Raw genomic sequence first — 23,048 nt, forward strand, 5'->3', positions numbered from 1 at the left:
ACTATCCCATTGGCTCCATTTTGAGATGAAAGGAGAGGAGAGGAGAGCTCAGGTTAGGGCGAGAGTGAGAGAGAGAGAGGTGGGGGTGGGGGGGGGAGAAACAGAGAGATGGAGAAACAAACATATGACATCATGACTTAGGGGGAAATATAACCCCCCCTCTCTCTCTGCCTGAACCTTCTCTCTTGTCTTTGTAATGGGGGTTTCCCATTGGTTGAGGCTCCCTAGTGAGGCTGAGAATAACCACCAATCAGAGGGAGGGGGCCCTTTCACATGGTTACCACAGCAACCCCTCAACTGAAAACACACAAGTGAAAGTAGAGGGGGATATCATAAAACCCATTTGAAACAATCCTCGACTAAGTAGCTTATACAAACGCTTTCTATGGTGGCAGTGAACTACTGTATGTGATGTGCTGGAGCAGGTATTCACTTAAACTTCTAAGAAGATGAGAGCACAGCCACAAAGCATTGGCCCTACCTACAGCATGTGTTCAAAAACATTCTGTTGTTGTCATGACACAATGCATCACACTGTAGGTAGAGACTGTACAGCGAAATGCTTTACATCTCCTTAGTGTGTATAACAACTATATCAAATCCAATCAAATGTTATTGGTTACATACACGTGATTAGCAGATGTTATTGCAGGTGTAGCGAAATGCTTGTGCTTCTAGCTCCGACAGTGCAGTAATATCTAACAAGTGATATCTAACCAATTACACAACATATACCCAATACACACAAATAATGTCAATGTAGGAATGAATTAAGAATATATACATATGGAGGAGTGATGTCAGAGCGGAACGGACTAAGATACAGTAGAATATTATAGAATACAGTAGAATATTATTGAATACAGTATAAACATATGAGATGAGTAATGCAAGATATGTAAACATTATTAAGTGAATGAGATACCGTAGAATAGTATAGAATACAGTGTATACATATGCTATGACTAATGCCAGATATGTAAACATTATTAAAGTGACTAGTGTTCCATTCCTTAAAGTGGCCAGTGATTTCTAGTCTATGCCTATAGGCAGCAGCCTCTAATGTGCTCGTGATGGCTGTTTAACAGTCTGATGGCCTTGAGATATAAGCTGTTTTTCAGTCTCTCGGTTCCAGCTTTGATGCACCTGTACTGACCTTGCCTTTTGGATGATAGCGGAGTGAACAGGCAGTGTGGGTGGTTGATATCCTTGAGGATCTTTTTGGCCTTCCTGTGACATCGGGTGCTGTAGGTGTCCTGGAGGGCGGGTGGTTTGCTCCCCGTAATGTGTTGGGCAGACCGCACCACGCTCTGGAGAGCCTTGCGGTTGCGTGCGGTGCAGTTGCCGAACCAGGCGGTGTACAGCCCGACAGGATGCTTTCAATTGGTATCTGTAAAAGTTTGTGAGGGTTTTAGGTGACAAGCCAAATTCCTTTAGCTTCTTCAACCCCAGGAGGCTATGTTGCGCCTTATTCACCACTCTATCTGTGTGGGTGGTCCATTTCAGTTAGTCTGTGATGTGTATGTCAAGGAACGTGAAGCTTTCCACCTTCTCCACTGCGGTCCCGTCGATGTAGATAGGTGGGTGCATCTTCTGCTGTTTCCTGAAGTCCACGATCATCTCCTTTGTTTTGTTGACGTTGAGTGAGAGGTTGTTTTCCAGGCACCACAATCCCAGAGTCCTCTCCTCACTGTAGGCTGTCTCGACATTGTTGGTAATCAAGCCTGCTACTGTTGTGCCATCTGCAAACTTGATGATTGAGTTGGAGGTGTGCTTGGCCACATAGTCATGGGTGAACAGGCGTAAAGGAGGGGGTTGAGCACACACCCTTGTTGGGCCCCAGTGTTGAGGATCAGCAGAGTGGAGGTGATGTTTCCTACCTTCACCACCTGGGGGCGGCCTGTCAGGAAGTCCAGAACCCATTTGCAAAGGGCGGGGTTCAGACCCAGGGCCTCGAGCTTAATGATGAGCTTGGAGGGTACTATGTTGTTGAAGGCTGAGCTATAGTCAATAAACATCATTCTTACATAGGTATTCCTCTTGTCCAGATGTGATAGGACAGTGTGCAGTGTGATGAAGATTGCATTGTCTGTTGATTTGTTTGGGCGGTAAGCAAATTGAAGTAGGTCTATGGTGACAGGTAAGGTGGAGGTGATATGATCCTTGACTAGTCTCTCAAAGCACTTCATGATGACAGAAGTGAGTGCTACGGGGCGATAGTCATTTAGTTCAGTTACCTTTTGCCTTCTTGGATACAGGAAAAAGGGTGGCCATCTTGAAGCATGTGGGAACAGCAGACAGGGATTGATTGAATATGTCCATAAACACACCAGCCAGCTGGTCTGCTCATGCTCTGAGGACGCGGCTAGAGATGCCGTCTGGGCCGGCAGCCTTGTGAGGGTTAACACGTTTAAATATCTTACTCACGTCGGCCATGGAGAAGGAGAGCCCACAGTCCTTGGTAACGGGCCGTGTTGGTGGCACGGTGTTATCCTCAAAGCGTGCGAAGAATGTGTTTAGCCTGTCCGGAAGCAAGACGTTGGTCTCGGCCACGTGGCTGGTTTTCCTTTTGTAGTCTGTGATCGTCTGTAGTCCCTGCCACATACGTCTTGTGTCTGAGTCGTTGAATTGCGACTCCACTTTATCTCTATACTGACGTTTAGCTTGTTTGATTGCCTTGCAGAGTGAATAACTACAGTGTTTATATTCTGCCATATTACCAGTCACCTTGCCATGGTTAAGTGAAGTGAAATGAAAAAAATTACTTGTTAAAAAAAAAAAAAAAAAAAAAATGGAAAAGTGGTGCGTGCATATGTATTCACCCCCTTTGCTGTGAAGTCCCTAAATAAGATCTGGTGCAACCAATTACCTTCAGAAGTTATATAATTAGTTAAATAAAGTCCACCTGTGTGCAATCTAAGTGTCACATGATCTGTCACATGATCTCAGGATATATACACCTGTTCTGAAAGGCCCCAGAGTCTGCAACACCACTAAGCAAGTGGCACCATGAAGACAAAGGAGCTCCCCAAACAGGTCAGGGACAAAGGTGGAGAAGTACAGATTAGGGTTGGGTTCTAAAAAAATATCAGAAACTTTGAACATCCCACGGAGCACCATTAAGAAGCTACAAAGCTCCACAGCGGAGATTGGGGTATCTGTCCATAGGACCACTTTAAGCCGTACACTCCACAGAGATGTTTTTTTACGGAAGAGTGGCCAGAACAAAGCCATTGCTTAACCTGTTGAGGACAGAGGGCGCTGTTTTCACTTTGGGGGAAAATTGTGCCCAATTTAAACGGCCTCGTACTCAATTCTTGCTCGTACAATATGCATATTATTATTACTATTGGATAGAAAACACTCTCTAGTTGCTAAAACCGTTTGAATTATATCTGTGAGTAAAACAGAACTCATTTGGCACAAACTTCCTGACCAGGAAGTGGAAAGTCTGAAATCGAGGCTCTGTTCTAGGTCGTGCCTATAAATGGGCATGATACGTATTAGTATACATGCACGTCATACACCTTCCCCTGGATGTCAAGAGGCAGTGAGAGAAGAAATGGAGTGTTTATCTTGGTCTGAAGTGGAATAAATCCTCTTGTAATGACGTGTCACCCATTTCCTGTTTTCAGGAAGGCGCGAGAAGGAACCGGGGATTGCCTTATGAAAAGCTGTCGTTATAGGCGACTACTATCTCCGGCTTTGATTTTATTTGATACATGTGACCATATCATCGTAAAGTATGTTTTTTCAATATAGTTCAATCAGATTATTGAAATTTTTTCGGGAGTTTTGCCGTGTTCCGTTCTCTTCCGTTTGTTGACATGGAGAGATTCGTTCCACTTTGCTAGTGTGCTTGCTAAATCGAGAGGGAAAAAGGCCGTTCTAAATCCAAACAACGATTGTTCTTGACAACGGACCCCTTGTCCAACATTCTGATGAAAGATCAGCAAAAGTAGGAAACATTTTATGATGCTATTTCATATATCTGTCGTACATGTGAACTAGTCGTTGGCGCCCAGCTTTTGGGTACTCTGTAGCTATACCGAAGCTGTATGTCGTTATGAGGTTATTTTTAGAATTCTAACACGCCGATTGCATTAAGAACTAGTGTATCTATCATTTCCTATACAACATGTCTTTTTTGGTTATGAATAGCTATTTGGTCAGAATATGTGTGTCAGAAAAAGTGTCCGAAAAATATCCGGACGTTGTGGGAAAAAGTAGCTACGTTAGCACAATGTATAACCACTGATTTCAGCTCTAAATATGCACATTTTCGAACAAAACATAAGTGTATGTATAACCTGATGTTATAGGATTGTCATCTGATAAAGAATATCAAGGTTAGTCAAAAATTATATATCTTTTACTGGTTTGTTTTACGATCGCTAACTTTTACTGCTGGGAAATGGCTTGTCTTTCTGGCTATTGTGGTAAGCTAATATAACGCTATATTGTGTTTTCGCTGTAAAACACTTAATAAATCGGAAATACTGGCTGGAATCACAAGATGCCTGTCTTTCATTTGCTGTACACTATGTATTTTTCAGAAATGTTTTATGATGAGTAATTAGGTATTTGACGTTGGTGTCTGTAATTATTATGGCTGCTTTCGGTGCCATTTCTGATTGTAGCTGCAATGTAAACTATGATTTATACCTGAAATATGCACATTTTTCAAACAAAACATAGATTTATTGAATAACATGTTATAAGACTGTCATCTGATGAAGTTGTTTGTTGGTTAGTTTGGTTGGTTCTTGGTTAGTTAGGTTGGCTTTGTGCATGCTACCTGTGCTGTGAAAAATGTCTGTCCTTCTTTGTATTTGGTGGTGAGCTAACATAAATATACGTGCTGTTTTTGCTATAAAACATTTTAAAAATCGGACATGTTGGCTAGATTCACAAGATGTGTACCTTTCATTTACTGTATTGGACTTGTTAATGTGTGAAAGTTAAATATTTAAAAAATATATATTTTGAATTTTGCGCCCTGCACTTGAAGTGGCTGTTGTCATAAGTGTACCAGCACTGCCCTGCAGCCATAAGAAGTTAAAGAAAAAAGTAAGCAAACATGTTTGGTGTTCGCCAAAAGGCATGTCGGAGACTCCCCAAACATTTGGAAGAAGGTAGTCTGGTCAGATCAGACTAAAATGTAGCTTTTTGGCCATCCAAGGAAAACGCTATGTCTGGCACAAGCACAACAACTCTCATCACCCCGAGAATACCATCCCCACAGTGAAGCATCGTGGTGGCAGCATCATGCTGTGGGGATGCTTTTCATCGGCAGGGACTGGGAAACTGGTCAGAATTGAAGGAATGATGGATGGCACTAAAGACAGGGAAATTCTTGACAGAAACCTGTTTCAGTCTTCCAGAGATTTAAGACTGGGATGGAGGTTCACCTTCCAGCAGGACAATGACCCTAAGCATACTGCTAAAGCAATAGTCGAATGGTTTAAGGGGAAATAGTTAGATGTCTTGGAATGGCCGAGTCAAAGCCCAGACCTCAATCTAATTGAGAATGTGGTATGACTTAAAGATTGCTGTACACCAGCGGAACCCATCCAATTTGAAGGAGCTGGAGCAGTTTTGCCTTGAAGAATGGACAAAAATCCCAGTGGCTAGGTGTGCCAAGCTTATAGAGACATACCCCAAAATACTTGCAGCTGTAATTGCTGCAAAAGGTGTCTCTACAAAGTATTGGCTTTGGGGGGGGGGAATAGTTATGCATGCTCAAGTTCTGTTTTTTTGTCTTATTTCTTGTTTGTTTAACATTAACAAATGTTTTGCATCTTCAAAGTGGTAGGTATGTTGTGGAAATCAAATAATACAAACCCCCCAAAAATCTAATTTAATTCCAGGTTGTAAGGCAACAAAATAAGAAAAATGCCAAAGGGGGGTGAATACTTATGCAAGCCACTGTATGTATTCCTGTCTGTGCGATGTCCTGAGAATGCTGCTTTACGGACTCTGACAGAGTCCGTAAAGTGCCTCTCCTCCGCCGGCGATGTTTTGGGTTGGCCTCTGGAATAAGTGCAATTGCTCTGGGGAGAGTGAACAAAGGATCTGCTCCAGGGAAGTCGTAATCCTGGTAGTTCTGGTGAGTTACCGCCGCTCTAATATCCAACAGTTCTTTCCGGCTGTATGTAATGACATAAAACATTTCCTGAGCTAATAATGTTAAAAAAAATTACATAAAAAATAAAAATACTGCAGTCTCCTAAGAGCTAGTCGCGATGCTGCCATCTCTGTCGGCGCCATCTTCAATGCATTCAATATCCTACACGCCTCTTAGCAGGAGCCCGCGCCCACCTACACACCTCTTAGCAGGAGCCCGCGCCCTCCTACACACCTCTTAGCAGGAGCCCGCGCCCTCCTACACACCTCTTAGCAGGAGCCCACGCCCTCCTACACACCTCTTAGCAGGAGCCCACGCCCTCCTACACACCTCTTAGCAGGAGCCCACGCCCTCCTACACACCTCTTAGCAAGAGCCCACGCCCTCCTACACACCTCTTAGCAGGAGCCCACGCCCTCCTACACACCTCTTAGCAGGAGCCCACGCCCTCCTACACACCTCTTAGCAGCAGCCCACGCCCTCCTACACACCTCTTAGCAGCAGCCCACGCCCTCCTACACACCTCTTAGCAGGAGCCCACGCCCTCCTACACACCTCGTAGCAGGAGCCCACGCCCTCCTACACACCTCGTAGCAGGAGCCCACGCCCTCCTACACACCTCTTAGCAGCAGCCCACGCCCTCCTACACACCTCTTAGCAGGAGCCCACGCCCTCCTACACACCTCTTAGCAGCAGCCCACGCCCTCCTACACACCTCTTAGCAGCAGCCCACGCCCTCCTACACACCTCTTAGCAGCAGCCCACGCCCTCCTACACACCTCTTAGCAGGAGCCCACCCCCCTCTACACACCTCTTAGCAGGAGCCCACGCCCTCCTACACACCTCTTAGCAGCAGCCCACGCCCTCCTACACACCTCTTAGCAGCAGCCCACGCCCTCCTACACACCTCTTAGCAGCAGCCCACGCCCTCCTACACACCTCTTAGCAGGAGCCCACGCCCTCCTACACACCTCTTAGCAGCAGCCCACGCCCTCCTACACACCTCTTAGCAGCAGCCCACGCCCTCCTACACACCTCTTAGCAGCAGCCCACGCCCTCCTACACACCTCTTAGCAGCAGCCCACGCCCTCCTACACACCTCTTAGCAGCAGCCCACGCCCTCCTACACACCTCTTAGCAGGAGCCCACGCCCTCCTACACACCTCTTAGCAGGAGCCCACGCCCTCCTACACACCTCTTAGCAGGAGCCCACGCCCTCCTACACACCTCTTAGCAGGAGCCCACGCCCTCCTACACACCTCTTAGCAGGAGCCCACGCCCTCCTACACACCTCTTAGCAGCAGCCCACGCCCTCCTACACACCTCTTAGCAGGAGCCCACGCCCTCCTACACACCTCTTAGCAGGAGCCCACGCCCTCCTACACACCTCTTAGCAGCAGCCCACGCCCTCCTACACACCTCTTAGCAGCAGCCCACGCCCTCCTACACACCTCTTAGCAGCAGCCCACGCCCTCCTACACACCTCTTAGCAGGAGCCCACGCCCTCCTACACACCTCTTAGCAGCAGCCCACGCCCTCCTACACACCTCTTAGCAGGAGCCCACGCCCTCCTACACACCTCTTAGCAGCAGCCCACGCCCTCCTACACACCTCTTAGCAGGAGCCCACGCCCTCCTACACACATCTTAGCAGGAGCCCACGCCCTCCTACACGGTTCTTCTAATCCTTCGTCTGGATCATTATTAGCGTGTGTGTGTGTGTGTGTGTGTCCACAGGGAATTGACGTCACAGTCTGAGTCCCAGCCTGTAAGAGCCTTAACATTCAGGAGTGACCTACTACTGCAGGAAGAGGTGCAGACAGACACATTTCTAATAAGCAGTGAAGGTAGCTAAGCGTGTCCTTACCTGTGCAGGTGAAACACTTGACGTGGAAGTGTGTGTCCTGAACGCGAACCACTTCTCCCTTACACACCTCCCGACAACGCTGACACCGGATAGGTCCAGAGCTCCGCTCACTGCCCAAAGAGCCCTGCTGATAGGCTGTAGAGAGAGAGAGAGAGCACAGCTGACCTCATCCAATCATAACAGTCAATATGTGTCTCCCAGATGGCCCCCTATTCCCTATACAGTTCACTACTATTTAACATGGCCCATAGGGCTCTGCTGTATGTAGGGAATAGGGGGCAATCTGGGACGCAGCCAACAATACAAACCAGTCAGTCTATATACTCTGTACTATACTGCAGTCGGCAAGAGCCTTGTGTTCACAGACTGCCATTGTATGCAGTAAACTATAAATAGACTGTTAACCTTTTTAGGACACGCGTTCCGCTAGCAGAACCCCTGACAACATCCCTCTGAAAAGGCAGCGCGGGAAATTCTAAAATAGTTTTCAGAAATATGTAACTTTCACACATTAACAAGTCCAATAATGAATGTATAGTGTACGTTGAGGAGAAGGATTTACATAATCAAATCACTGTGTTCTGCTAACACTTGTTATGAAGCTGTGAAGTCTGTCACCTCTACAAGCTCTCTCTCTCCCTCCACCTCCTCATCGACTCTCTCCACCCATCTATCGTGCCCTGTATGCATACTTGTGAGTGTGTTTGTTTGTGGATTTTACATATTGCTCACTCCCACATTCTATAATAGGTGATTGTTTCCTTCACAATGCTGGCAACACAGGTGACCAATCTCAGTATTTCTGGCCAGACACACCCTAACAGGGAGAGAACACAACACAAATGGGAAACTCTAACACTAAGACTATGTTGTATTAACACAGGATGCAGGGGGAATGGTGTATGTCTACCACTATATTATGTTACAATTATGTCTGAGGAATCCAAACAAAACTCTACAGGTTTCCACAGACATGCCGATGAAAAAGTGGGTACTAGACACGTGTGTGTGTGTGTGTGTGAGTATAGATTAACCCAGTTCTCTGTGCCACAGGGGAAGTAGTGTGTGCCAGGTAGAGTAATCCTCTAGGCTTCTGTCCTCTGGAGAGGAGAGGAGACGGGAGGGGTGAGGGGAGAGGGGTGAGGGTAGAGAGAAGAGGAGAGGAGACGGGGGAGGAGGGGTGAGAAGAGAGGTGAGCGGAGAGAGAAGAGGAGAGGAGACGGGGGAGAGGAGAGAAGACGGGAGAGTGAGGGGAGAGAAGAGGGGTGAGGGGAGAGAGAAGAGGAGACGGAGGAGAGGAGACGGGAGGGGTGAGGGGAGAGAAGAGGGGTGAGGGGAGAGAAGAGGAGAGGAGACGGGGGAGAGGAGAGAAGACGGGAGAGTGAGGGGAGAGAAGAGGGGTGAGGGGAGAGAGAAGAGGAGACGGAGGAGAGGAGACGGGAGGGGTGAGGGGAGAGAAGAGGGGTGAGGGGAGAGAAGAGGAGAGGAGACGGGGGAGAGGAGAGAAGACGGGAGAGTGAGGGGAGAGAAGAGGGGTGAGGGGAGAGAGAAGAGGAGACGGAGGAGAGGAGACGGGAGGGGTGAGGGGAGAGAAGAGGGGTGAGGGGAGAGAAGAGGAGAGGAGACGGGGGAGAGGAGAGAAGACGGGAGAGTGAGGGGAGAGAAGAGGGGTGAGGGGAGAGAGAAGAGGAGACGGAGGAGAGGAGACGGGAGGGGTGAGGGGAGAGAAGAGGGGTGAGGGGAGAGAAGAGGAGACGGGGGAGAGGAGAGAAGACGGGAGAGTGAGGGGAGAGAAGAGGGGTGAGGGGAGAGGAGACGGGGAGAGGAGACGGGAGGGGTGAGGGGTATCATGGGAGCTAGCCATTAGCCAGGGCATAGAGAGGAGGAGAGGAGAGGAGACAGGAGGGGTGAGGGGAGAGGAGAGGAGACGGGGGAGAGGAGAGGAGAATCATGGGAGCTAGCCACTAGCCAGGGCATAGAGAGGAGGAGAGGAGGATAATGCCTTTTACCTGTCTTCCATCCTGAGGACATCAACAGCACAGAGAGGGAAAGTACACACCACAGGATTACCCAGATTAAAGGACAATTCCACTCAAAATTGTGTGCCACCCTATGGGACTCCTGGTTGTGATTCTGCTGCTATTTCCGTGCCGACCTCAACACCTGCTGAGAGCTCACACACAAGGGATTGTGGGACATTGGAGGTGACAGGTCCCTCGCACTCTCTCGCTCTACTCTCTCTCTCCCCACTGAGATAAAGTGAACAGAAGAGAGGGAAGGGAGGAGGAGAAGAGAGATGGATGAAGAGAACAGAAGAGAGGGAGGGGGAGAACAGGAGAAGAGAGAGGGATGAAGAGAACAGAAGAGATGGAGGGAGAGGAGGAGAAGAGAGAGGGATGAAGAGAACAGAAGAGATGGAGGGGGAGAACAGGAGAAGAGAGAGGGACGAAGAGAACAAAAGAGATGGAGGGAGAGGAGGAGAAGAGAGAGGGATGAAGAGAACAGAAGAGATGGAGGGGGAGAACAGGAGAAGAGAGAGGGACGAAGAGAACAGAAGAGATGGAGGGGGAGAACAGGAGAAGAGAGAGGAATGAAGAGAACAGAAGAGATGGAGGGGGAGGAGGAGAAGAGAGAGGAATGAAGAGAACAGAAGAGATGGAGGGGGAGAACAGGAGAAGAGAGAGGAATGAAGAGAACAGAAGAGATGGAGGGGGAGGAGGAGAAGAGAGAGGAATGAAGAGAACAGAAGAGATGGAGGGGGAGGAGGAGAAGAGAGAGGAATGAAGAGAACAGAAGAGATGGAGGGGGAGAACAGGAGAAGAGAGAGGGACGAAGAGAACAGAAGAGATGGAGGGAGAGGAGAAGAGAGAGAGATGAAGAGAACAGAAGAGATGGAGGGAGAGGAGGAGAAGAGAGAGGGACGAAGAGAACAGAAGATATGGAGGGAGAACAGGAGAAGAGAGAGGGACGAAGAGAACAGAAGAGATGGAGGGAGAGGAGGAGAAGAGAGAGGGATGAAGAGAACAGAAGAGATGGAGGGGGAGGAGGAGAAGAGAGAGGGATGAAGAGAACAGAAGAGATGGAGGGAAAACAGGAGAAGAGAGAGGGACGAAGAGAACAGAAGAGATGGAGGGGGAGGAGGAGAAGAGAGAGGAATGAAGAGAACAGAAGAGATGGAGGGAGAGGAGGAGAAGAGAGAGGGATGAAGAGAACAGAAGAGATGGAGGGGGAGGAGGAGAAGAGAGAGGGATGAAGAGAACAGAAGAGATGGAGGGGGAGAACAGGAGAAGAGAGAGGGATGAAGAGAACAGAAGAGATGGAGGGGAGAACAGGAGAAGAGAGAGGAATGAAGAGAACAGAAGAGATGGAGGGGGAGAACAGGAGAAGAGAGAGGAATGAAGAGAACAGAAGAGATGGAGGGGGAGGAGGAGAAGAGAGAGGGATGAAGAGAACAGAAGAGATGGAGGGGGAGAACAGGAGAAGAGAGAGGGATGAAGAGAACAGAAGAGATGGAGGGGAGAACAGGAGAAGAGAGAGGAATGAAGAGAACAGAAGAGATGGAGGGGGAGAACAGGAGAAGAGAGAGGAATGAAGAGAACAGAAGAGATGGAGGGGGAGGAGGAGAAGAGAGAGGAATGAAGAGAACAGAAGAGATGGAGGGGGAGGAGGAGAAGAGAGGGATGAAGAGAACAGAAGAGATGGAGGGGGAGGAGGAGAAGAGAGAGGAATGAAGAGAACAGAAGAGATGGAGGGGGAGGAGGAGAAGAGAGGGATGAAGAGAACAGAACATAGGGGGGGAGGAGAAGAGACACTCACCTCAGCTAAATCCAAAGCAGGTGGTTATTAGCTGTAGTAAGTCAGTGACCAGTACAGTCTCTCAACATAGTCTCTCTCTCTCTACCCCCTCCATCTTCCCCTCTCTCTCACCCCCTCTCTTTCTCCAGACCTTGGGGAGGACATATCCATCAGAGAGTGATGTAGGGTCCAGTGGGCCTCCTGAGGTTGAAGAGGCACTGTTGCCCCTTCTTCACCACACTGTCTGTGTGGGTGGACCATTTCAGTTTGTCCCTGATGTGTACGCAGAGGAACTTAAAACTTTCCACCTTCTCCTCTACTGTCCCGTCGATGTGGATAGGGGCTGCTCCCTCTGCTGTTTCCTGAAGTCCACGACCATCTCCTTTGTTTTGTTGACGTTGAGTGTGACATTGAGTTTGTTGACGTTGAGTGCTGGCAGGAGCATCCTGTCTGGTGCAGAGATCAACAAGGCCTATGGTTTCATCACTACCGCGTCCCTCCACCTTGGCCTGGATGAGGGCAAGGTTCTTGGCAGTCTGGCGAAGTACACTTCCAAGCAAGGGCTTTGGGATGGAGATGCAATATGGCAGTCGTGCCAAAATAACTCATCAGCCACCTTTGTGGATTTGAGGCTCTTTCCCTTGTTGCCTCCAACATCCAAATTGCACCAACATCAGCCGTCTCAGTGCGCAACTGGCCGTGTTTGGGAACACACACACACACACACCAAAGCACGCAACAGGTTGAACAATACAAGGGTTGACAAATTGGTGGCCATCCAGGCAAATGTTTGGCTTTTTGAGCCTGACAACGAGCCATCCTCAACCAGGTTGGAAAGTGACAGTGAAGATGAGGTCTCAGAGAGTCTGATGTTGAAGAGGTGGACATTGAGGAGGTCCAGGGAGAAAACATGGAAGCCTGAGAGGAAGACAACCAAAGCTCTAGTTTCTAGACAATCATTATGTTGAAAACATTTTTGGGAGATGCAATGGATCATTCAATATTCCCTTTATTTTGTTGTGAAATCATCCCATGTGAAGAGTCAACTCATTTAATTAAAATTCAATTCGTAACTTCATTTAAAAAATAATATTTCTGTTGGAAGGATTTAATCATTTTCAATGTCTACTTAAAAGGTGTATGTTTCTGTATACATATGACATGGTAAATATATCCAATGCAAAATTTGCATATATTTCCGTTAATTTCCATATATTCCTCTTAATTCCCACGGAAATTTTCCACCTCTGAATATTCCACAAAATGTGCAACCCTAGTCCAGTGACATCACGGACAGACCATGTCACTCTACGGAGAGAGGAGGGTAAAATTGTCTCGTAGATAGACCACATGATGATTCACACCAGCCCCCCCTCCTCAAGTGTGTCCGTCACAGATAAGTCCTGTACTCACCTGGTCAGCCCTGATGGCCAGAAATACTTCTGTTTCTCAATCCTCAGTCCATGAACTGTTACCAGTCTATGAGATGTTGGTAAGCCAACCTTCCCCCTCAGTTGGTTAACTGAGGACTGTTACCAGTCTATGAGATGTTGGTAAGCCAACCTTCCCCCTCAGTTGGTAAACTGAGGACTGTTACCAGTCTCTGGGATGTTGGTAAACATCAGTTGGTTAACTGAGGACTGTTACCAGTCTCTGGGATGTTGGTAAACATCAGTTGGTTAACTGAGGACTGTTACCAGTCTCTGGGATGTTGTAAACATCAGTTGGTTAACTGAGGACTGTTACCAGTCTCTGGGATGTCGGTAAACATCAGTTGGTTAACTGAGGACTGTTACCAGTCTCTGGGATGTCGGTAAACATCAGTTGGTTAACTGAGGACTGTTACCAGTCTCTGGGATGTCGGTAAACATCAGTTGGTTAACTGAGGACTGTTACCAGTCTCTGGGATGTTGGTAAACATTAGTTGGTTAACTGAGGACTGTTACCAGTCTCTGGGATGTTGGTAAATATCAGTTGGTTAACTGAGGACTGTTACCAGTCTCTGGGATGTTGGTAAACATCAGTTGGTTAACTGAGGACTGTTACCAGTCTCTGGGATGTTGGTAAACATCAGTTGGTTAACTGAGGACTGTTACCAGTCTCTGGGATGTTGGTAAACATCAGTTGGTTAACTGAGGACTGTTACCAGTCTCTGGGATGTTGGTAAACATCAGTTGGTTAACTGAGGACTGTTACCAGTCTCTGGGATGTTGGTAAACATCAGTTGGTTAACTGAGGACTGTTACCAGTCTCTGGGATGTTGGTAAACATCAGTTGGTTAACTGAGGACTGTTACCAGTCTCTGGGATGTTGGTAAACATCAGTTGGTTAACTGAGGACTGTTACCAGTCTCTGGGATGTCGGTAAACATCAGTTGGTTAACTGAGGTCTGTTACCAGTCTCTGGGATGTCGGTAAACATCAGTTGGTTAACTGAGGACTGTTACCAGTCTCTGGGATGTTGTAAACATCAGTTGGTTAACTGAGGTCTGTTACCAATCTCTGGGATGTTGGTAAACATCAGTTGGTTAACTGAGGACTGTTACCAGTCTCTGGGATGTTGTAAACATCAGTTGGTTAACTGAGGACTGTTACCAGTCTCTGGGATGTTGTAAACATCAGTTGGTTAACTGAGGACTGTTACCAGTCTCTGGGATGTTGGTAAACATCAGTTGGTTAACTGAGGACTGTTACCAGTCTCTGGGATGTTGGTAAACATCAGTTGGTTAACTGAGGTCTGTTACCAGTCTCTGGGATGTCGGTAAACATCAGTTGGTTAACTGAGGACTGTTACCAGTCTCTGGGATGTTGTAAACATCAGTTGGTTAACTGAGGTCTGTTACCAGTCTCTGGGATGTTGGTAAACATCAGTTGGTTAACTGAGGTCTGTTACCAGTCTCTGGGATGTCGGTAAACATCAGTTGGTTAACTGAGGACTGTTACCAGTCTCTGGGATGTTGGTAAACATCAGTTGGTTAACTGAGGACTGTTACCAGTCTCTGGGATGTTGGTAAACATCAGTTGGTTAACTGAGGACTGTTACCAGTCTCTGGGATGTTGTAAACATCAGTTGGTCAACTGAGGACTGTTACCAGTCTCTGACTGTTACCCAGTCTCTGACTGTTACCCAGTCTCTGACTGTTACCCAGTCTCTGACACTGATTTGGTACGTGTTGGTTTGACTCTAATCAGTCATCCAAGATGGAAGACATTATAAATATGTAGGTAACCTTAAACAATCAGAAAGTAATGAAGCACCACTCCTAAATAGAGGTGGCAGGGTTTTTATTGGCTGCCGTAATCCTCTAGATATGACAACACACACGTCACTGAGCTGCTGTAATCCTCTAGATGTAATGACAACACAACCGTCACTGAGCTGCTGTAATCCTCTAGATATAATGACAACACACACGTCACTGAGCTGCTGTAATCCTCTAGATATAATGACAACACACACGTCACTGAGCTGCTGTAATCCTCTAGATATAATGACAACACACACGTCACTGAGCTGCTGTAATCCTCTAGATATAATGACAACACAACCGTCACTGAGCTGCTGTAATCCTCTAGATATAATGACAACACACACGTCACTGAGCTGCTGTAATCCTCTAGATATAATGACAACACACACGTCACTGAGCTGCTGTAATCCTCTAGATATAATGACAACACACACGTCACTGAGCTGCTGTAATCCTCTAGATGTAATGACAACACAACCGTCACTGAGCTGCTGTAATCCTCTAGATGTAATGACAACACAACCGTCACTGAGCTGCTGTAATCCTCTAGATATAATGACAACACAACCGTCACTGAGCTGCTGTAATCCTCTAGATATAATGACAACACAACCGTCACTGAGCTGCTGTAATCCTCTAGATATAATGACAACACAACCGTCACTGAGCTGCTGTAATCCTCTAGATATAATGACAACACAACCGTCACTGAGCTGCTGTAATCCTCTAGATGTAATGACAACACACACGTCACTGAGCTGCTGTAATCCTCTAGATGTAATGACAACACACACGTCACTGAGCTGCTGTAATCCTCTAGATATAATGACAACACAACCGTCACTGAGCTGCTGTAATCCTCTAGATATAATGACAACACACACGTCACCATGCTGCTGTAATCCTCTAGATATAATGACAACACACACGTCACTGAGCTGCTGTAATCCTCTAGATATAATGACAACACACACGTCACTGAGCTGCTGTAATCCTCTAGATATAATGACAACACAACCGTCACTGAGCTGCTGTAATCCTCTAGATATAATGACAACACAACCGTCACTGAGCTGCTGTAATCCTCTAGATATAATGACAACACACACGTCACTGAGCTGCTGTAATCCTCTAGATATAATGACAACACACACGTCACTGAGCTGCTGTAATCCTCTAGATATAATGACAACACACACGTCACTGAGCTGCTGTAATCCTCTAGATATAATGACAACACAACCGTCACTGAGCTGCTGTAATCCTCTAGATATAATGACAACACACACGTCACTGAGCTGCTGTAATCCTCTAGATATAATGACAACACAACCGTCACTGAGCTGCTGTAATCCTCTAGATATAATGACAACACACACGTCACTGAGCTGCTGTAATCCTCTAGATATAATGACAACACAACCGTCACTGAGCTGCTGTAATCCTCTAGATATAATGACAACACACACGTCACTGAGCTGCTGTAATCCTCTAGATATAATGACAACACACACGTCACTGAGCTGCTGTAATCCTCTAGATATAATGACAACACACATGTCACTGAGCTGCTGTAATCCTCTAGATATAATGACAACACAACCGTCACTGAGCTGCTGTAATCCTCTAGATGTAACTCTGTGTTTGGTAAACTGAAGCCTGTTATATAAGAGGTAAAGCTACAGCTAACAGGTGCCTGATACTGACAACTCTATTCATTTCCCAAAACAGAGTCAACACGTCTGTTTCTGGTGTTTTCTTTCTGCTACTCTTTTGTTCTTTACTTCTTTATGCTGTTGATTATTCTTCCAGAAGAAAGAGAGAGAAAATTAGACCGTGAAACAGGTGAAAAAGTAAAGGAGAGTAGACACACAAACAGAAAGAGAGAGAAAGAGAGTGACAGAGATCGAGTGAGATGTTGTGTAGTTGTGTGGTTGTGTGGCTGTGTAGTTGTGTGGCTGTGTAGTTGTGTGGTTGTGTAGTTGTGTGGCTGTGTAGTTGTGTGGCTGTGTGGCTGTGTAGTTGTGTGGCTGTGTGGCTGTGTAGTTGAGTGGTAGTGTGGTTGTGTGGCTGTGTAGTTGTGTGGCTGTGTAGTTGTGTGGCTGTGTAGTTGTGTGGCTGTGTGGTTGTGTGGCTGTGTAGTTGAGTGGTAGTGTGGTTGTGTGGCTGTGTAGTTGTGTAGTTGTGTGGCTGTGTGGCTGTGTAGTTGTGTGGTAGTGTAGTATTGTAGTTGTGTGGCTGTGTGGTTATGTAGTTGTGTGGTTGTGTGGCTGTGTGGTTGTGTAGTTGTGTAGTTGTGTGGCTGTGTAGTTGTGTGGCTGTGTAGTTGTGTAGTTGTGTGGCAGTGTAGTTGTGTGGCAGTGTAGTTGTGTGGCAGTGTAGTTGTGTGGCTGTGTAGTTGTGTGGCAGTGTAGTTGTGTGGCAGTGTAGTTGTGTAGTTGTGTGGCTGTGTAGTTGTGTGGCAGTGTAGTTGTGTAGTTGTGTGGCTGTGTAGTTGTGTGGCAGTGTAGTTGTGTGGCAGTGTAGTTGTGTGGCAGTGTAGTTGTGTGGCAGTGTAGTTGTGTGGCAGTGTAGCAGTGTAGTTGTGTAGTTGTGTGGCTGTGTAGCAGTGTAGTTGTGTGGCTGTGTAGTTGTGTAGTTGTGTGGCAGTGTAGTTGTGTGGCAGTGTAGTTATGTGGCTGTGTAGTTGTGTGGCTGTGTAGTTGTGTAGTTGTGTGGCAGTGTAGTTGTGTAGTTGTGTGGCAGTGTAGTTGTGTGGCAGTGTAGTTGTGTGGCAGTGTAGTTGTGTGGCAGTGTAGTTGTGTGGCTGTGTAGTTGTGTAGTTGTGTGGCAGTGTAGTTGTGTGGCAGTGTAGTTGTGTGGCTGTGTAGTTGTGTAGTTGTGTAGTTGTGTAGTTGTGTGGCTGTGTAGTTGTGTGGCTGTGTAGTTGTGTGACAGAGCGAGAAACTCCACCAGAGAATAACCTGCTGCTCTCTAACTGGTCTCCTCAGCCAGATAGAGAAGAGGGAACACACACACCCACAGAAAGACACACACCAAAAGGCACACGGCACCGACCCACTGACCATGAGATACAGAGCGAGCAGCAGATGAGAAGAGACATTCTAACTTCAATGTAATTACATTCTAGCTCCTGGGCTATCTCACCCAATGTAGCGGATAGCACACAGAACAGCACCGAACACTGACATGGCCTATGGGGAGGAGAGAGAAGTGGAGAGAAGAGGAGATGAGAGGTGAGGAGATGAGAGGTGAGGAGATGAGAGGTGAGGAAATGAGAGGTGAGGAGATGAGAGGTGAGGAGATGAGAGGTGAGGAGATGAGAGGTGAGGAGATGAGAGGTGAGGAGATGAGAGGTGAGGAGATGAGAAGTGAGGAGATGAGAAGTGAGGAGATGAGAAGTGAGGAGAGGTGAGGAGATGAGAGGAGATGAGAAATGAGGTGAGGAGAGGAGATGGGAGATGAGAGGTGAGGAGATGAGAGGTGAGGAGATGAGAGGTGAGGAGATGAGAGGTGAGGAGATGAGGAGATGAGGTGAGAAGTGAGGAGAGGTGAGGAGATGAGAAGTGAGGAGAGGTGAGGAGATGAGAGGAGATGAGAAGTGAGGTGAGGAGAGGAGATGGGAGATGAGAGGTGAGGAGATGAGAGGTGAGGAGATGAGAGGTGAGGAGATGAGGAGATGAGGAGATGAGAGTTGAGGAAATTAGATGAGAGGTGAGATGAGAGGTGAGATGAGATGAGAGGTGAGGAGATGAGAGGTGATGAGAGGTGATGAGAGGAGAGGAGAAGTGAGGAGATGTGAGGAGAGGAGAGGAGATGAGAGGTGAGGAGATGAGAAGTGAGGAGAGGTGAGGAGAGAAGATGAGAGGTGAGGAGATGAGAGGTGAGGAGATGAGAGGTGAGGTGAGGTGAGGAGTGAGATGAGAGGTGATGAGATGAGAGGTGATGAGAGGTGAGGAGAGGAGATGAGATGTGAGGAGAGAAGATGAGTGTGAGATGAGGAGATGAGATGAGATACTGTCCCTGATGTGTGTGTACGCCTGGAGCCAGAGCACTGACACATCACACGACCATCTGCCTGCTGACTCTACACACGCACTGCTGAGAGGGTGTGTGTGTGTGTGTGTGTGTGTGTGTGTGTGTGTGTGTGTGTGTGTGTGTGTGTGTGTGTGTGTGTGTGTGTGTGTGTGTGTGTCTACAGATAGCATGTGCAGGGTGCTCTGGTGATGGTTCTCCAGATAGTGACCTAACCCCTCATCTCCCATCAGCTGACAAAATAACTCCAAACATTTATACAGCCACCAGAGAAATTGTTCACACACACACACACACACACACACACACACACACACACACACACACACACACACACACACACACACACACACACACACACACACACACACACACACACACACTCAATAAGGCGATCCACACGGGAGACTTAAGATTGAATAATGAATAATGCAATGACATCCAATTAGGAGAAAGAATGATGTAGGCCTAATAATAATACAATCATACAGACTTGGACATTGGGGAGGGGAGAAAGGGGAAATGGAGAAAGGGGGAATGGAGATAGAGGGAGACAGGGGGAGGGGAGAAAGGGGGAGACAGGGGGAGGGGAGACGGGGAGGGAGAAAGGGGGAATGGAGATAGGGGGAGAAAGGGAGGGGTAGACAGGGAGGGGGAATGGAGATAGAGGGTGACAGGGGGAGGGAGAAAGGGGGAGGGGAGATAGGGGGAGACAAGTAAAGAAGTGAAGTGATGGCAGTGGAAGGAGAAGAGGAGGAAAGAGGGAGGAGAGGAGGGAGGACAGGAGTCATCTGACATTCCAGAGTACCAGGACGGACTGAAGACAGTGCAGCAGTGTGGGTCCTGGCCTGGGGGAACTCTGTAGTTTTGTTCCAACCCAACACTAGCAGACAGGCTCCTCTTATCAAAGCAGTGGTCATGGGGGAGGCCTGTGTATGTCTGTGTTTGTGTGGCTGCTGGGGACTCAGCTGACTGGGGATCAGTGGTGTTGCGAAGACAGGCAATTGCCCCTGGCATCGCAGGCTACAGTCAGCTGATTTGAGATCTGTGTGTGTATACATCCTTCAGGGGGATGGCCTCTGTTCTGGTAAGATTAGCTGTCTCCAGATCAGTTAGATCTGTGGCCCAACGGCTGAGGCTGATCTGTCCAGTCTTGGTGTAGAGCTGAACTGGGGCTGATCTGTCCAGTCTTGGTGTAGAGCTGAACTGGGGCTGACAGGGGCTGGTTGCAATGAGCTTTGCAATTATGCTAGGGAGACAACAGGTTTGTGGATGTATGTGATGTGATGTCTGAGTCTGATGATGATGAGTACGAAGATGATTATGATAATAAACTGTGGGAATAGATTGTTTACAAAATTCAGAAGACAAACTGCACATTTCTAACATCAAATGATGTGAACTATTATGTAGAGACGCAGTTTGCCATCCAGACAGACACACAGAAGCCCTGACATGTCAGGGAGTAACAGCTGCTGGAGGAAGTCTAAGACTACTGAGTACACAAGTCCCTTACCTTGACCCCTAACCCTTTACATAACCACAACACGATACCACACAACCCCCACACAGTACTCCATCCTCACACTCAGTCGCCTAATTTGAGACATTTATTCAAGAAACACTACCAAGGATGAGCTAATAAAAAGCATTGATGAACCCTTGAAGTGAAAGGGGGGAAGAAAGCAACAGAGAAACGTTGTCTTTCTCTCTGTTCTGTTCAGAATAACTTCAAATCAATACAGAATAATTAGAACATACAGTATGTTAATCAAATGTTGAATGTAAAGCACATTTGTAGTTTATTTTCCATTGCATGCTACTAAACCTGTCTATTCTCGATTGTCGATTCTTGTTGTTTTATCTGTGCATCCTCCTCAGAGCGACGCTTCAAAGTAAACTAGAGAAGAGCGGAGAGCTTCAAAGTAACGGAGAACAGACGAGAGGCGCAGAGGAATGGACTCACCATTGGTACTCATGATGCTCACAGGTTCTCATCCAAGACAATGTTCCCAGAAAACACCGGTGATCATCTTCAGAGCAGCTATAATTCCAATAAACCGAAATATCCTTTCTACTCTGGTGACTTTTCAACCCGAGGGAGAGAAATAGAGACAGGGGTGTTCCCAGTTCTCTGGAATCCAATACGTAAACGACAAACCTCCTCCTCTTCAATGGTTGAGCAGAAAAATAACGTCAGTCAGCCAGGAAAGACACAATGTTGCACAGTCGCATTCCATGTCTAGGATGTTGTCCCTCCCGGTTGATTTCACAGTGTTCTCTGAAACCGCTGACCATGTCTGGCACCGCCGTGCGCTCGCTCTCCTCTCTCTCCCGGTTGATATGTGAAAATAACTCGCGCTCCAACCACAGGCTCCAATGGAGCGACGTCACTGAAGCACAGCGCGCAGGTTCGGTGTGGCACGCGAGCAAACCATGGAGCGAACGATCACCGTGTTTTTTTCTGAGGTCAAGGGAGAGGCGAGAGCAGGCGCACCTGCGGTTTGGGATTTAAACTCCGCGGATGATTACCAGGGATGACACCGCCCTCTTCTGAAAGTATTTTATGGTGCACACTAATATATTCATTGGATCGTTACCTTTATTAGTCTAGATAACACACAACAGCGTTGGGGAAGCTTCTCTGAAATCATAGTTTACCAACATACCAATTACTTCACACTGGAAGAAGTTAACCTACAACTAAAGCTACACAAATATAGTTTACCTTGAAAAAGTACAACAAATATAATATCTATATCTAAAATGTCATAAACTACAAATTGCAAGATCAACAGATCCATATGGGGTCAGATGTTAACCAAATGTGTAATTTAGCTTATTAAACACACACACACACACAAAAAATCAATTGAGAATTATGAATGTCTGATAGCGAAAAAGAAAGCCTATACTTCACCCATAATTTATTTAATTTTTTCAAAAAAAGTTGTATGTAGTTCCGGTAGTTAGCTATACTGCTACATAGCAAAAAAGTAATGAACTACTGAAATCACTACCAAGATTTGAATTTAGTTAAACTACCACCAAGCTACTGCTAAAAGTAGATTAATTAGTAGTTTAACTTCATGTAGTTCACTACTCCCCAACACTGACAAAAAATAGGGCTCGTAAAACTGAACCAAACAACTATCATTACAAAAGTTAATTCCCTCGTTTTTTAATAAAAAAAACATTTTTACTTTCACTTTTTGATGATAAGATAAAGTGAGCGTCATGAATGAGATTCCCATCAATTTGATGTCTATAATATACATAACAGAATGGGTTCATATTACTGACACCCAGGGGCGAAAATCTGAGATCAACCTTGGAGGGGACAATTACATTAAATTTTCTCAAGAGCAATTCCTGAGGGGGACACCAAAAGTAGTGCTGTAACACATAGCATACGTTGTTAAATGTATATTGAGGAACCATAATTCCTACAACTGGATAATTGATAGGTACAGTAGTTAACTGAAGGGTTTTCCCAACTTGTTCAAATGTTTAAATCATTATAATTCTACTACTAATAATAGTTATAGCAGTGCTCCTTACCAGTCCAGTATGTATGCAGGTATTCGTACTTACAACCAGCAATATCAAGAAAGGTCAGTAGGTGACAATGGTACTGTACACTGTATGAGTGTAGTTTTCATAAATACAATGAACATGGTGTGATCACATCTAAAAGAATCTCCATTGAGAACCATCACAAAGTTGGTCTCCGTATTGAATTGACCTTTTAATTGGACTTTTTCTGATACATTTATATAGTCATTAAATATGTCCACCTGGCCTGAGTCTACAATATCTTTGCAAGAACAAAAAGCTTAAAATAAGTAGTTCTAAAAGCAAAATAACTACTTCAATGAAAAACCCAAATAAATCAAACAAAATATCCTTCAGTGTCTCAACTCAGCCGGTGTCTCAACTCAGCCAGTGTCTCAACTCAGCCAGTGTCTCAACTCAG

At 46.5% G+C, this 23,048-nt stretch overlaps 1 protein-coding gene across 1 annotated transcript in view; it reads right to left on the minus strand.

Moving 5' to 3' along the window:
• Nucleotides 1–21,563, minus strand: part of LOC129858418 (actin-binding LIM protein 3-like) — an 83,887-nt gene extending 62,324 nt beyond the window's left edge. The window contains exons 1-2 of the mRNA XM_055927624.1: nucleotides 21,039–21,563; nucleotides 7,993–8,127 (exon numbers count right to left, since the gene is read on the minus strand). Coding sequence (XP_055783599.1) covers nucleotides 7,993–8,127; nucleotides 21,039–21,051 — 148 coding nt within the window. The 5' untranslated portion in view covers nucleotides 21,052–21,563. The remainder of the gene's footprint in view (nucleotides 1–7,992; nucleotides 8,128–21,038) is intronic.
• Nucleotides 21,564–23,048: the final 1,485 nt, after the last annotated feature.

Source organism: Salvelinus fontinalis, chromosome 6 (genome assembly GCF_029448725.1).
Source record: "Salvelinus fontinalis isolate EN_2023a chromosome 6, ASM2944872v1, whole genome shotgun sequence".
NCBI classification, from domain to species: domain Eukaryota; kingdom Metazoa; phylum Chordata; class Actinopteri; order Salmoniformes; family Salmonidae; genus Salvelinus; species Salvelinus fontinalis.